The sequence below is a fragment of the Hibiscus syriacus genome, unplaced genomic scaffold (genome assembly GCF_006381635.1).
Source record: "Hibiscus syriacus cultivar Baekdansim isolate YM2019G1 unplaced genomic scaffold, ASM638163v2 tig00110462_pilon, whole genome shotgun sequence".
Lineage (NCBI taxonomy): Eukaryota > Viridiplantae > Streptophyta > Magnoliopsida > Malvales > Malvaceae > Hibiscus > Hibiscus syriacus.
In genome coordinates this window covers 1,256,366-1,272,773 of record NW_024062747.1, presented here as the reverse complement: position 1 = coordinate 1,272,773, position 16,408 = coordinate 1,256,366, and the positions used below count along the sequence as shown (strand labels likewise).

The 16,408-nt window shown below is 34.6% G+C and overlaps 1 protein-coding gene and 1 pseudogene across 1 annotated transcript; both read left to right on the top strand.

The window, feature by feature from the left end:
* The first annotated feature begins 1,907 nt into the window (after positions 1-1,907).
* LOC120126953 lies at positions 1,908-10,137 on the top strand (annotated as a pseudogene).
* Positions 10,138-15,946: 5,809 nt separating this feature from the next.
* On the top strand, positions 15,947-16,408 carry LOC120126815 (transcription factor TCP1-like). The gene has a single exon (XM_039144894.1). The coding sequence runs from the start codon at positions 15,947-15,949 to the stop codon at positions 16,406-16,408; it is 462 nt and encodes a 153-aa protein (XP_039000825.1).

The following is a 16,408-nucleotide window of genomic DNA, read 5'->3' as shown; positions in this document are numbered from 1 at the left end:
CGGCCAACACTGTGCAATTCGCCCTATTTGAGCAATTAATCTTGGGAGTACGTTATATCGTTAAATAAATAATTCGAGAACATTATCTCGAAAATTTTGCCCATTCTATCGCTCCCAAATTAATGAATAATTATTAATTTATCTACTGCTAGATTTTCTTTAACTATCACTATATCAAATAATAATTATTTTACATATAATATTTGACTTTTGCCTAATGTGGCACTTAGTTGAATATTTTTCTGACGTGATATTTATATTTTTATTATAATTGTTAAGTATTAATAAATTTGTCATAAATTCAGACTAGATGTTATAGATACTCATTATATAGTGATTTTGTAATTTAATTTGTTTCATTTATAATATCAAAATTTAAATCTTATTTAACGGTCTAATACTTCATATCCTTAATCTAATTGACAATTAATATGTGATACTTGACATATGATATTATATGTCCAATGATAACATGACATATAAATTGTATCGACATTAATTTTTTAATAATCAATAAAATGATGACAACTACTTCATTAGTTGAATATACAATATCACGAATGCATTTAAATATTAAAATGTATAATATTTATTAAATTCAAGTATCACACCTAAACTAAACAGTATAAGCATCACATTTGATACACTTATCAAATTAAATACCAAATCTATAATATTTAATAAATTCAATGTGTAGTGGGGAAGTACTTTTACGTTGCGTCAGGTGCTGTAAATTTAATATTTCCATTGTGGAGGTTTGTGGGGCACAAGATGGGTTACTGGGGCGCATGAGGGTTTTGTGGGTAGTTGCGTTTGGAGGCTTTCGATGTGAGCAGAGGGGTTTTGGTTCTCTTTGGTTGTTTTGTTGTTCTAGATTTTAAGCGCATCGATTGAGGTTTTGGAGGTTCATTTGGTCTGTCTGCCTAGGTTTTCTATCGTAGCATCCAGGTAATCTTCTCCTAGTTACCGAGGTAGTGCTTAATGGAGGCTTCTAGCATTGCAAGTCGTTTTCATTCATAGGGTGCTCCGTTGCGGTCTCTTCATCGACTTTTTTCTTTGGTGGTCCGCTTTTGAGCTTTTGGAACGGTTTGACTGTCTTTGAATCACTCTTGAGATTATTGTTCGCGTTGATGTTTTTGAGTTGCTTTCTTTAGGTGTTGGTGATCATTGTATGCATGGCTTTCGTTTTTGGGTTGTATTTGTAGTGTTTCTCTTATGCTGCACTCTTTTCCTCCAATTAGACTAGGAAAGTTTTTAACGAGGCTCATAAGTTGTATTTCGACTCGTGATTTTAATAAATCTTCTTTCCTATAAAAAATGAACTAAATTTGAAAAAAAAAACACAATCACCAGATTAAATAACAAATGCTTATCGAGCCTCTAAACGTCAAGAATGAGGAATTAGAAATCTCAACCAAATATTTTGAAAAATTATATTATCATGAATCAGTCGATTTTAGGGGTGAATATTTTATCGAGTAATTTTTTTTATTAATTTAGTCGTGTTAACGAGTCTTAATCCATCTGCGCCACACACTCCTGAGTATGCATACAATCGTGCCAATCTACGAGGTGCAAGTTTATTATGCTATTTTCAGAAGAAAAAAAAGTTTTATTATGCTAATTGCTAAATATATACGACATAATAATAATATTAATAATAATAACTCTACAACAAAAAGGAATTCAAAATTTAAGTTGAAGATAGGTTGTACCTGTTTTCAGTTGATCTGAAAGTTATAAATTTTTGAAGATAGGAAGAACTATAAGTTCAAAATTTATGTTTTAGGACAAAGGAATGAGAATGTTATCAAAAATGGTTTCCCGACTGTGGTGCATTCATTCAGACAAATGAAAATTCGTTAGAAATGTTTGATAAATTTTAAATCATTTGGTATTGCAGGATCAAACATTAGATTGATATAATAAAGATGTCGCTAACTGATTCATCTCGAGAGGAAAATGTTTACATAGCCAAGTTGGCTGAGCAGGCGGAGCGATACAAGGAAATGGTAGAGTTCATGGAAAAAGTTGAAAAACTGTCGATGTGGAGCTGACTGTCGAGGAAATGAACCTTCTTTCTGTGGATTACAAAAATGTTATTGGGGCGAGGAGGGCTTCATGGAGGATCATCTCTTCTATTGAGCAGAAAGAAGAGAGTAGAGGAAATGAGGATCATGTTGCAACCATCAAGGAGTATAGGGCCAAGATTGAAGCTGAGCTCAGCAAGATATGTGATGGGATTTTGAGCCTTCTTGAGTCTCACCTCGTTCCTTCAGCTTTATCTGCTGAGTCCAAGGTGTTTTACCTTAAAATGAAGGGTGATTATCACAGGTATCTTGTTTAGTTTAAGACTAGTTCTGAGAGGAAGGAGTCCGCTGAGAGCACTTTGTTGGCTTACAAATCTGCTCAGGTGGGTGAAATTGATAATGACATCTTGTCAATGAGTTATTTCATTATAGTTTTTTTGTGTTGCGGAAGACGGCTACCGGATAGAGCAAAATCGCAACTAATAATTTGAGAAAATAAAAATGAAGATAAAAGAGACAAAATTTACGTGAAAAACCCCTAAATAATATAGGGTAAAAACCACGGGCAACGGTAGAAGAATTTCACTATGAGAAAATAGGAATTACAACCTCTCTCGATCTACCAAGTAGAAAACAATGATAATTCTCTCTTGATAAAAAGAAGAAAACAACTCTCAAGAAACTCTCTAAATTCTCTAGTATTGGAAGAAAACTAGAATGCTTTGGGATGGTTTTAAAGCTAAATGAGGTAGGGTATTTATAGTTGAACCCTTAAAGACTAATCTTGTAAATACCCTAAAAGTAAAGTGACTAAATTGGGTATTTTAGCCTTTATTATTTTATCAAATTTGGTGGCCAAATTTTACTAACATTAGCCACCCTTAATACTGCCAAGCCGCCCCATTTGTTTCCTTCTCCCTTTTTGACTTTCAACAATCTCCCACTTGAAGATTTTATTGGAACAATTATATCTTCACACCATTCTTTCTACCTTGTACCTTCATGTTGCTTACGTTTCTGACATGCCACAAGAGGATCGACACCAAGTAAATTTATCAGTACTGATCGCCTTGGTCATGAAATCTGCTATGTTGTCTTTGGTATGGATCTTCTGCATATCTACCGTCTCTTCTTCCACCTTTTCATGAATGAAATGGTACTGAACTCGTATGTTCTTTGTCCTTGAATGAAATGTTGGATTCCTTGCTAGATGCAAGGCGCTTTGACTGTCACAAAACAGAGAGACATACTCTTGATTGTGCCCAAGCTCCTCCAATAGCATCTTCAACCAAATTGCTTCTTTACTGGGTTGTGTAGCTGCTACATATTCTGCTTCTGTTGTGGATATAGCCACAACTGACTGTAATTTTGAAACCCAACTTATAGCTCCACCAGCAACTTTAAACATATATCCTGTAGTAGATTTGCTTTTATCCAAATCCCCTGCATTGTCAGAATCTACATACCCATTGATTAGTAAGTTTGATCCTCTGTAATATAATGCAACATTTGAGGTCCCTTTGATGTATCTCAGGATCCTTTTTACTGTATTCCAATGCTCTTTGCCTGGATTCGCCATGTACCGACTAACCACTCCCACTGCTTGTGCAATGTCTGGTCTTGTGCATATCATAGCGAACATTAAACTTCTCACTGCTGATGCATACGACACTCGAGACATCTCCATCCTCTCTTCTTCACTGCTAGGACTCATACTGGAGGATAATTTGAAGTTAATAGGAGAGGGGTAGAAATTGGCTTACAATCTTGCATGTTGAATCGTGATAAAATCTTCTTCAAATAATTCTTTTGTGAAAGCCAAATCTTCCTATTACATCTGTATCGATGAATTTGCATCCCTAGAATCTTGTTTGCCGATCCCAAGTCCTTCATTTCAAATTCCCTAGCCAGTTGTGCCTTCAATTCTTCAATATGATCTTTGTTGGGTCCTGCAACCAACATGTCATCCACATACAACAACAATATAACAAAATCGTTATCACCAGACCTCTTGAAATAAGCACAAGGGTCAGCATTAAGTCTGTTGTATCCAAGGCACATAATAAAGGAATCAAATCTCTTATACCAACACCTCGGTGCCTGCTTTAGACCGTACAGAGATTTGTTCAACCTGCAAACCAAGTTCTTCTTTTCTTTTTCTTCAAAACCTTCAGGCTGAAGCATGTAAATCTCTTTTTCAAGATTTCCATGAAGAAAAGCTGTTTTAACATCTAGCTGCTCTAGATGTAAGTTCAATGTAGCACACATTGCCAAGACTACTCGAACTGTTGTTAGTCGAACCACAGGAGAAAAGATTTCATTAAAATCAATACCTTCTTTTTGAGTATATCCTTTGACCACCAGTCTTGCACGATACCTCTCCACTTGATCGTCACCATTTTTCTTGATTTTGAAAACCCATTTGTTACCAATTGGCTTCCTTCCTTGTGGTAGTGGCACAAGGTCCCATGTATTATTTTTATGAAGGGCTTCAATTTCTTCTTGCATTGTCATCATCCACAGTGAAGCATCTGAGTTGTTTATTGCCTCCTGGTATGTTGATGGCTCACCGTCCTCTGTTAAAAGGTAGTATGCAATATTACCTTCTATAACATAATCTGAGTGCCAATTGGGACGTCTTCTAACACGATCTGATTGACGAGTTGTTGGATCTTCAGAACTCTCTGGTTCTTGTTCATCATGTGCTGGTTCTGCTTCAGAAGAATCTCCTTGTTCAAACTCATTTTCCACATGTATATGTGTAGTCTTTGACTTTTCAACGCTATTATCATATTTTTTTCTTTGTAGCTTATCTTCTACAAAGATAACATCCTTGCTGATGATCACTTTGCGGGCAGTGGGATCCCACAAGCGATACCCCTTTACTCCATCAGCATACCCCAAGAATTTGCATTTCCTGCATTTTGGATCTAGCTTTGAAATTTCTTGGGAGTTGTACATCACGTACACAATACTTCCAAATACATGGAGGTTTGAATAATCAGCTGGTTTACCAGTCCACATCTTCATTGGTGTCTTCAGCTCTAATGCAGTTGATGAAACTCGATTCACCAAATAACAGGTGGTATTGACTACTTCTGCCCAAAATGATTTTTCTAGGCCTGTGTCCCTCAATATTGCTCTTGTTCTTTCTAACAAGGTTTTGTTCATCCGCTCTGCCACTCCATTTTGTTGAGGAGTGTTCGCCACTATGAACTGTCTTTTGATGCCTTCTTTCTTGCAAAAGTCATCAAATTCTTTGCTTGTGGATTCTCCTCTATTATCTGTTCTGAAACACTTGATCTTATTTCCAGAATCAAGTTCCACCCGCGCTTTGAAGTTTTTGAAAGTTGAAAACACGTCTGACTTCTTCTTAATAGGGTACACCCAACATCTCTTAGAGTAGTCATCAATAAATGAGACAATATATTTTGCTCCGCCTAGGGATGTAACTGGTGCTTGCCATACGTCAGAGTGAACCAATTCTAGAACACTTTTACCTCTAGAATTTGACATGTTGAATTTTAACCGGTGCTGCTTACTTGTTATGCAATGCTCACACAAAGTAAGTGATACATTTGTTAAGCCTGGAAGTAGCTTTTCCTCCACAAGGACTTTCATTCCTTGTTCTGATATGTGTCTAAGTTTCTGATGCCATAGCATTGAAGAATCTGAACTACATGAGGCAACAGAGGCTTCTGCTTCTAGCAAAGTCTCTCCCTTCAGCATGTACAAGTTTGCAGCTATCTTTTAGCCTTTCAGCACCACAAGCGCTCCACGGAACACCTTCATGATTCCTTTCCGTGTTTCAATCTTGCTTGCATTATTATCCAACAATCCGTAGGATAATAAATTTTTCTTCAGGCCTTTCACGTGCCGCACATCTCAAACAACTTTGATTGTTCCATCGTACATCTTCAATTTGATGGTTCCCACGTCAATGATCTCTAAGGCATGATCATTGCAACTATACACAGATCCTCCTGAGACAGGTTAATACTGATGGAACCATTCTCTTCTTGAGGTCATGTGATATGTTGCTCCCCGAATTAATGAGCCGTATATCTGCAAATCATTTTCTACCTTCCACGGTGGTTGACGCTTCACAGCATATATCATCTCCATCATCTGAAGTTTTTACGGTATTGCCTTGTGGATTGGAGTTTTATTTAGACTCCAATAATCCTTCTTCAAGTGACCCTTCTTTCCACAGTGGTAGCACTTTAAATTCTTTTTGCTTCTTGACTTCGATCTACTATGTTTGTGACTGTTGCTTTGGTCACGTTCTGTTGATCTCCCTCTCATCGTTGTCAACGCTTCTGCTTGTTGCAGATTTACTTGTCTGTCTTCCTTGTTCTTGCGCCAATTTTCTTCTTGTAGAACAGTAGTTGCAACGTCATCGAAGACTAGACTGGTGACATTACTGTTTGTCAAGTTGATAATGAGTTGATCGTACGAATCTGGTAGACTTTGAAGTAGAAGTTCAGCACGTTCTTGTTCTCCTATTTTACAGCTTAAGGATGTAAGCTGAGAAAATAAGGTGTTCAATGTATTTAAGTGCTCCGTCACTAAAGTAGATTCTGGCATACGGAGAGTGTACAATTTCCTCTTAAGGAAAATTTTATTGTGCAGCGATGTGGCCTCGTACAATTTGGTGAGATGATCCAATATCTCCTTAGCTGTCTTCTTCTCCTCGATGCTTGACAATACTTCATCTGCTAATGCCGATGAAAGTTTGCCACAGCATTCACGTCCATCTCGTTCCATTTGATGTCATCTGTGAAATCCACCGGCCTTTCATTGATAGCTGCTAGACACCCGTCTTTCCTTAGGATGTCCTTCATCTTCAATTTCCACAATGAGAAATTTCTCCCATTGAACTTTTCGATGTCAAATTTTGTTGCCATAGCTTCTATTATTGATAGCTCCCACTATTTCACTATCGTGAATAGTTATCTAGAACCTCAAAGAATGGGTAATACCTTCTTATTTTCTTATGTTGGAGGATCCACCTTTTGGTGGCAACCACAAAGACAATAAGCAAATATTACACACTCAAATCTGGCTCGGATACCAATTTTTGCGGAAGACGGCTACCAGATGGAGCAAAATCGCAAGTGATAATTTGAGAAAATAAAAATGAAGATAAAAGAGACACAAAATTTACGTGGAAAACCCCTAAATAATATAGGGTAAAAACCACGGGTAACGGTAGAAGAATTTCACTATGAGAAAATAGGAATTACAACCTCTCTCGATCTACCAAGGAGAAAACAATGATAATTCTCTCTTGATAAAAAGAAGAAAACAACTCTCAAGAAACTCTCTAAATTCTCTAGTATTGAAAGAAATCTAGAATGCTTTGGGATGGTTTTGAAGCTAAATGAGGTAGGGTATTTATAGTTGAAGCCTTAAGGACTAATCTTTTAAATACCCTAAAAGTAAAGTGACTAAATTGGGTATTTTACCCTTTATTATTTTATCAAATTTGGTGGCCAAATTTGACTAACATTAGCCGCCCTTAATACTGCCAAGCCGCCCCATTTATTTCCTTCTCCCTTTTTGACTTTCAACATTTTGAGCATCCTCTGATAAGAAGTTCATAGTTTCTTTTTATGCTGTTCATGATGGCAGGATATTGCACTCGGTGACCTAGCACCTACTCACCCAATTAGGCTGGGACTTGCTCTTAACGTCTCCGTTTTCTACTATGAAATCCTAAACTCACCTGATCGTGCTTGCAATCTTGCAAAACAGATAATGAACCGAATTATGCTGTTTTAGTTGTCTGTTTATTGAACTTCTGTTGCTAGAGTCTCATGTGTTTACGATGCTATAGTAAATTGCTATAATGTAATCATGCCCCCACTTGATCTGCTTTTGATGCAACTTTGATTACATCTATTAGAGTTGCTGGCCTGAGAACCTTTTAACTCCTCCATATATTTTGTGAACCTGTTTGATACTTGTGATGTTATGGACACTGAGCTTAAAAGAAGCTTGAAGGAGTGACTATATCTCCACACTTTCTGATCATAAATTGTGGTTCTTTATAGCATGGAGCGAGTCTACATAATAAGATGTTGGCGATTGCTTTCTGAATTTCATAAAATGTTATCCATTTTAATGAGGTTTATTAATTTACCCTATACATGTACAATTAGGGGTGTGTAAAAAAATCCGATCTGACCGATCCGATCCTAAAATTCAGATATCCGATCCGTTTTTCAATTTTTAGATAGTTCGGATCGGGTATCCGATTTTTTTTCGGATTTTCGGATCGATCAAAATCCGGTTTCGGATTATCCGAAACCCGAAAAAATTTGGGCTATATTATTAGCCCAGAGTTGTTTGGGCTATATTAGATTTATGTATGTATAGATTTCTGGATTCTAGCTTGTATTTTACATGGCTTGAAACACAAGTCGGACAAGGTTGAAAATCAGTAGTCGAAGCTAGAAAACTTACTTGAAGGCCAAAAATATATCGACACATTTAGCGGTTCCATCTCTACCAAGGAAAGTGTCAAAGAGATAGAGAACAACGATCAAATCGTTGTGTAAGCAAAACAAGCCGACGTTCGGGGTAAAGCCGAGCAACTTGATGTACTGCTGCAAGGAATGCAATGCAGGGTAACAGAACTGGAGACGATCTGTGGAATAATGCATGCTCAAATAGGAAATATTTTCGAGAACAAGATTATCCAGTGTAGGTAATAATGCCAGATTCTTACCAAAACTCTCCTCTTGAAACATACCCTTGCCTCCAGAGTCTTTCATAGTTTGGCCCTGTATTGTTTTTGAAAAATATTTGTATATTCTAAGCCAATTAATGTAAATATAGATTATTTTTGTCACAAATGTTGTAAAAGAGTGACCAGTGGATGGCAAATATTGTCACTTTTTATGACTTAATTAGATTTGTATTTGATGATTTTCTGTTAGTTTCATTTCCAGATCAAGTTTTTCCATTCTGTTGACTTCATATAAATGAAACAAGTAAAAAAGAAAGTTCCAAGTTTTGCTAGGTTTTACCAACTGACGACTAACAACAGTTTGTTGAATGTCAATAAAATGTTGTTCACAAATCAGTCATTATCAACATCTCAAAATCTCAAACTACATCTCTAAATGCTCATCACATCACTTTTTATCATATTCTTATTTCTGCAAGAAAATTAACTGCGTTAGATACATGGCACCCAAGGAGAATATGATGTGGAAAAATCCATAGCTATAGCGGATATCATCCTTTAGTTTCACCATATCTTTGCTAAATTGGGAAATCATAAGAGCTATAAGTGTTTCTTATTTGATTAATGCTTTTATTATGTTGATTTTTTTTTTTGAATTTTTTGCAAAAAAAAAAAATCGGATTCGGATATTCGGATATCCGATCCAAAATTTTGGATATCCGATTTTTTCGGATCGGATACGGATCATTACTTTAGGTATCTGATAATGCACACCCCTATGTACAACACGTCGATTTTAGATTGTTCTTATGTGAAGATCCAGAAATATTTCCAAGGTGATGAACTGAATGTCTAAAGATTGTTTGTCTTCTAACATAAAATGAGATGTTCTTCATTTGGCAGGCTTTTGATGAGCCTATTTCTGAGTTGGATACATTGGGTGAGGAGTCCTACAAGGATAGTACATTGATCATGCAACTTCTTCGGGATAATCTGACCCTTTGGACATCCGACATAACGGTCTCTCTCTCTCTCTCATGAGTTTTCTTCCATAGCCTTCTAAATCTTTCTGCTTTATTTACTGTAATAAAAATTCTGTGTCTAAAGTCAACAAGCCATAACAGTTTACATGGGATGTTGGATTACTTACATAGTATGTTGATTTGCATGTGCTTGAATGTGGTGTTCTGTGATTGAATGTTTGTCTTCTTTGGTTTAGGACGAAGCCGGAGACGAGATCAAGGAAGCTTCCAAACCCGAATCGGGCGAGGGACAGCAGTAATGAGTGAAGTTCATATGATATGTACTCTGTATGCTGTAATTTATGTTGCATGGATTTACTTTTACATTGATGCAATGTGGGCTGTTGTAGAAGGTTCCTTTTTTATACATTCATCGGCACTTGGAGTTGAATGTTGTACATTCCAGGGGATTATTGCTATTATTATTATTATTGGGCGAGAATTTGATTTTGTTTGGTTTCATGTTGTAATGCTAGAATCGAGTTATTAAATCTTTTCATTAGAAAGATGAGAGAATAAACAGTTTAGTAATGCATCTTATCGTAAATGACAGTTGATTATAAGTAATGCTCAACTATCAAAAGATGAAAGAAAGTAATTCGAAAAAATTTAAAGATAAAATTAGAACAATTTATAATTCAGTGACTAAATTTAAAATCTACACAGATTATTACAGACATTATAACTTGTTTATTGAATTTTCGCATATGAATACACAAATTAAATTAGAATAAACCGAATCTAGTTTTGAACATTTTTATTAATCCATAATCCAATCGTTTTACTTTTAATTAAATAATTAATTTCAAAAACGCATTAAAAAGGAGGGAGAGAGAGAAAAGGACAAGTGGAGGGACATTTCACATTCGAAAAGAAACGGAAAACAGAAAAATGTTGGACAATATATGATATCATGTGTACATACACAGATTATATTTATGTCAAAATAAGTTAATAAAATAAAAATTTACTATTTTTAATTCAAATGGCAAGCAGTTTAATATCGTTTAAGAATGTATAGAGTTCGATTCATTGTTTATGCAGCAAACTTCCGTTGGGAGACTCACTTACTAAAATCATGTGTGTAACTCAGGTCGATGCAAATTAATTAAGTTGAAATATTGGGGAAATGCTCACGTGTAGTGTTAATATACGACAAAAAAAAATGTGCTATCGGTTTTGTTATTTTTGTTATTATTTAAATAACAAAACCGATAAAAATGATCGAAAACATTATTATGCTCTAAAAAATACCGATTTTGTTATTATTAGGCGTTTTAACAAGATTTTTGAAAAAAAATGATCGGAAAAATTATTAGGCGCTAAAAAATAACCGAAAATATTATTAGACGCTAAAAATGACCGAAAATATTAAAAAATAATGTTTTAGATAAAATAATAATATTACCGATAATTTTTTATCAATTTTATTATTTAAACAATAAAAAATCGATAATACCTTATTTTAACATTATATTAAAGTTTCACACAGTAAAACTTCCCGAAATATTGACAACCGAGAGGGCAGCGAAAAGAATTATAATTTGATATATATAATATGTAAAAATCAAATAAGTGACTAAAATCGTGTGTATTGAAAGTGAATTCTTATAACTTGGAAGACTTGAAAAAAAAATAACCGCAACCATTTAAAGATGGAAAAGGCTGACATTGAAAAGACTTGAAAAAGCGCAAGAGATGGTCTAAAATCTGAATTAACGGGTTTAAAAGTGTGAAATGACTGCTACAGTCCCCCCACTCCCGACCTTTAGTCCCTGATTTATTCTCCATTTTGTATTTAATTTATTGTCTTCTGTCTATATAAATTTATATTCTATTTCACTTCTTGTTTTTGTTATAATAATTGACATTGATTCAGTTTGATTAATTAAAATTGAATATTATACAAGTTTATTTCAGTTGTATATAATATTACTAATTAAGTTTATTTTATTCATTGGTTCATGAATTAAATTTTTAATCATATTTAAATGATTTATCGTCTTAAAATATTAGATCAATTAATCGTTGATATTAGACTTAATTTTTAATGCAATTAAATTGTTTTTTATGTATGATTAATACAATTAATTGTTCAAAATATTAATCCTAGAAAAATTCATGTAAAACTCATTGAGTTTTACACTAAGTAGACACATCTTTTAAAAATAAACATAAGATTAAAATTTTAACAACATTACAAAAAATAATTATTAATTGAGTTTTAATTTATTGATATTATTGAATGATGAATTATATGAACATGGAAAATATAATAAACAAATAATTTTATGTTATTTGTTGTTGTAAAAGATATTGAAATAATCTTATGCAGTTAAGCTTAATTTGACACGTATGTGCATATATTAATATTTATTAAAAATTAAGGTTAACATGTTAAGTTATTTATTAGATGATCCCGAAGTGTTTTCTACATATAATTGTGTACTAATTTAAAAGATCAACATTATAATATCGAGAATATTTTCTTTATAATACATTCAAATACACTTTCATATTTTATTTATAATTATTGATAATTTGACATGTCAGATCTTAAGTTAAAAGTTTTATATTAATTTTATTTCACTTATATGATTACAATATTACTATATGTAAAAGAATATGAGTTACAACATAAATAAACACGGAATATCATAGACAAATGTATATAAAGAACGTCTCCCAAAATTTTGATTGAATAACATTTTAGGTTCTTATAAGTTTAAATTTATGTAAAATTAGATTTTTACTTCTTTAGTTTCTTAAAATAATATGTAATAAGTTCATATTATTTTGAACTAAGTATATTGTCCCTTCTAATATTTGATCATAGGTTTTTCTAGGAATGGCAGAACGACCCGAACCCGATGGGGAAATCCGAAACCCGGTTAAGTTCGGGTCGGGTTTGAATAATATCGGGTCGGGTATCGGGGTAAAATTCGGGGATTTTTTCGGGTTCGGTTCGGGGCAAGGTATCCCGCCCTGCCCCGATTATATATATATATATATATATATAATATTTTATATATTTTTATATTAATTATATATATATAAACAAAACATTTAACCTAGGTTTCCCAGTTCCCACTTTCCCCTTAGTATTTGCTATCCACTTTGACTTAATATTACGTATGCATATTCGTTGTATGATTTGAATATCGGAACAAGTTTGTATTTAATTATGTATGTGTTTTATTTTGGAGTTTAGACAATTATTTAGAATTGAGTTTGAATTTGTGATTATAGTTTTAATTGTAAATCATGTAGACTAATTTTTCAGTTTTTTTGTGATTGTTTTTTCTATTTTTTTATGAAAACTACGGCTGCTCGGTTTTTTTCAGGATTGGGTCGGGTTCGGATACAACATTTCGGGTCGGGTTCGGTTATGAGGTAAAAGAAATCCCCAACGGGACGCCCCGATAAAAAAATCCGACGGAGAACGGGGCGGGGACGGGGGAGTAAAACCGCCCCGAACTCGTCCCGTTGCCATTCCTAGCTTTCCCGTATAATATCTCTTGATATATGTATAGAAATATAAATAATTGAGAATTTGTATAAAAATGTTTATTTATATACATCATTATATTAAATAATAAATTAAAATTTGAAACAAAACTCATATAATTAAAATATCAGTAATAGCCTTTCCATTACCTTTAAGGAGTGTTTGGTTCAGGTAATATGAGATTATCGACGGAATGTAATCTTATTCCACCGTTTGGTTGGCCAACATTCTTAGCCCACAGTAATCTTTTATTACCAACAGTTGATTTTTTGAGGTATATTACCAGGAATGTCATTACCTCCATTCCCTTAGGTATTGTTGGATTACCAGCATTTTGGACTAAAATGCCCTTAATTTTTTTTCCCAAAAATATCATTCTTCTGTCGTTGAATAATAAAAATTCTACGAAGGTTTAATTACAAATTTATCCTTAAACTATTTTAGATTTACAAAAAAAATTTATAATTAAAATTTTATATGAAGTTCAGGGGTTAAAATAAAATTTTATCATTTCATTAAACCTATTTATCTTTTCAATTTTGTAAAAGAAATTATATAAATTTTATGAATTTAATTTTTTTAAAGAAAATATATAAATTAATTATAATAATATTATAGTAGAATTCAACTTGTTAAAAAAACAAATATATAATAAGGATAATTTGGTAAAATATACATTCCAATAATCTTTTATTCCTTTAATCAAACACAATAATCTTACATTTCTGCTAAACCCACCAAACACAAAATACAACATTATCAGTAATCATATTCGTTGGTAATCTTTTATTCCCATTGATAATCTTATATTCCGTGAACCAAACGCACCCTAAGGGCGTTTGGTTCAGGGTATCTCACATTACCAGGGGAATGGAATGTTATTCCCCCATTTGGTTGGCTAACATTCCCAGCCCCCGGTAATAAGTTATTCCCAACAGTGGTATTTTGGGGGTATATTACCGAGAATGTGAATACCCCATTCCCTTAGGTATTATTACATTCCCGGCGTTTTGGACTAAAATGCTCTTAAATTGTTTTATCAAAAATATCATTCTTTTGTCATTGAATAAAAAAAAATCTATGAAGGTTAAATTACAAATTTATTTTTAAACTATTTTAGATTTACAAAAAAATCCATAATTAAAATTTTATATAAAATTCAGGTGTTAAAATGAAAATTTACCCTTTCATTAAATCTATTTATCTTTTTAATTTTACAAAAAAATAATAATAATATGAATTTTATGAATTTAATTTTTTTTAAAGAAAATATATAAATTAATTATGGGTGAATCCACGAGATAATGCACATCCCAGATTAATTGCTGAAATGGGTGAATTCTACAGTGAGCTTGGAGGTCGCCATGGCATCCGAGCGACCTTGGAGGTCGCCATGGCATCCTTGGAGGTCGCCATGGCATCCGGGCGACCTTGGAGGTCGCCATGGCATCCGAGCGACCTGTGGGGTGTTTTGCAAAGGACCAGGTGTAGGTCGCCATGCAATCAAATAGTGTGGTGTTTTCAGATTCAATTTTTAAAGCATTTTTGGTCTATTATTGTATTTTATTTACATTTATTTATAATACCTTTAGGCATCTTTGTTTCTCTGTTTAATTTTTAAGATTAACAGAGTTGTGTATATATAGAAATTTATTATTGAATTTAGAGAAAAAAGATTAATTATGAAGTCTAGCATTTGTATTGGAATGTCCAGCGTGATACGTTTTTGTAGGTCGCCATGCACGTCCCAACACGCTGGGCATCCGAGGCCATCCGACCGAGGCCATCCGAAAGCATCCGATGCCATCCGAGAGCATCCGAGGCCATCCGAACGAGCTATGTGAGGGCATCCGAACGAGCTATGCGAGGGCATCCGAGGGCAACCGAGCGAGCTATGCGAGGGTATGAGGGCAACCGAGCGAGGGTAGGTCGCCCGGAGTACATGGCTCGCTCGGTTGCCCTCGGATTCCCTCGCATAGCTCGCTCGGTTGCCCTCGGATTCCCTCGCATAGCTCGCTCGGTTGCCCTCGGATGCCCTCGCATAGCTCGTTCGGATGGCCTCGGTCGGATGGTCTCGGATGCCCAGCGTGTTGGGGCGTGCATGGCGACCTGGTAGGTCGCTGGGCGTGCATGGCGACCTGGTAGGTCGCTGGCGTGCATGGCGAGGGCACTATCTCGTGAAAAAAAAATTTTCAACGCATTATCTCGTTGATTTTGCCAATTAATTATAGTAATATTATAGTAGAATTCAATTTGTTAAAAAACAAATATATAATAAGGATAATTTAATAAATTATACATTTTAATAATCTTTTATTACTTTAACCAAACACTGTATTATTACATTTCTATTAAATAAAACAAACATAAAAATATAATATTCTCACTAATCTTATTTTCACCGGTAATATTATTCGTATAGATAAAGTTACATTCTGCGTTCATAAATTTCAGGAGAAAAAAAATCGGCCAAAAGTGAAATAGTCTCGCTCAGTGTGTTTATAGCAGCTCGCTAAGCTAAGTTTGGATGTGGTTCTGAAACACGAGGCAAACAACTCGAACCCGTCTTCCCTGCAGTTGCTTTGTCCATGTCTAAATTCTTCTTCCGCAGATCGAATCCCCACATTTTTTCTAATTTTGTTAAAAGCAACTGAACTCCTCCTCAAACAACACTAGTTTTGTCTAAGCAAAGATGTTCTTTCCAATCTCAGCTAACAACTATAATATCAACCCTTTTTCTCACCTTCCTCCTCCTCCTCCTCCTTCTTCTTCTTTCTTATCTTCCATCTTCCCCAAGTTCTTTAAGCCACGAACTAATGACAATGTCCTCCTTAATCACCACCATCATGATCTGGTGTCGGCTTCTTCATTGTTGCCCGCCGCTGCAAACCCTCAGCAGCTTAACCTCAACGAGACTTTGCTCAACATGGCGCTTTTGAACGAGGACGGGGACCATGGAGTACTTGATTTTAGTGGTGGGCTTCGTCCGGGGTTTGTTTTATCCGTCAAGAAGGCTCTGAAGAAAGATCGGCACAGCAAGATTTGCACTGCGAAAGGGGTGAGGGATAGGAGGGTGAGGCTGTCCATAGAAATCGCCCGCGATTTCTTTGATCTTCAAGATATGTTAGGGTTGATAAAGCTAGCAAAACGTTGA

Bases quoted from the DNA above. Each gene is read 5' to 3' on its own strand.
- LOC120126815 (XM_039144894.1), top strand. From the start codon at position 15,947: ATGTTCTTTCCAATCTCAGCTAACAACTATAATATCAACCCTTTTTCT.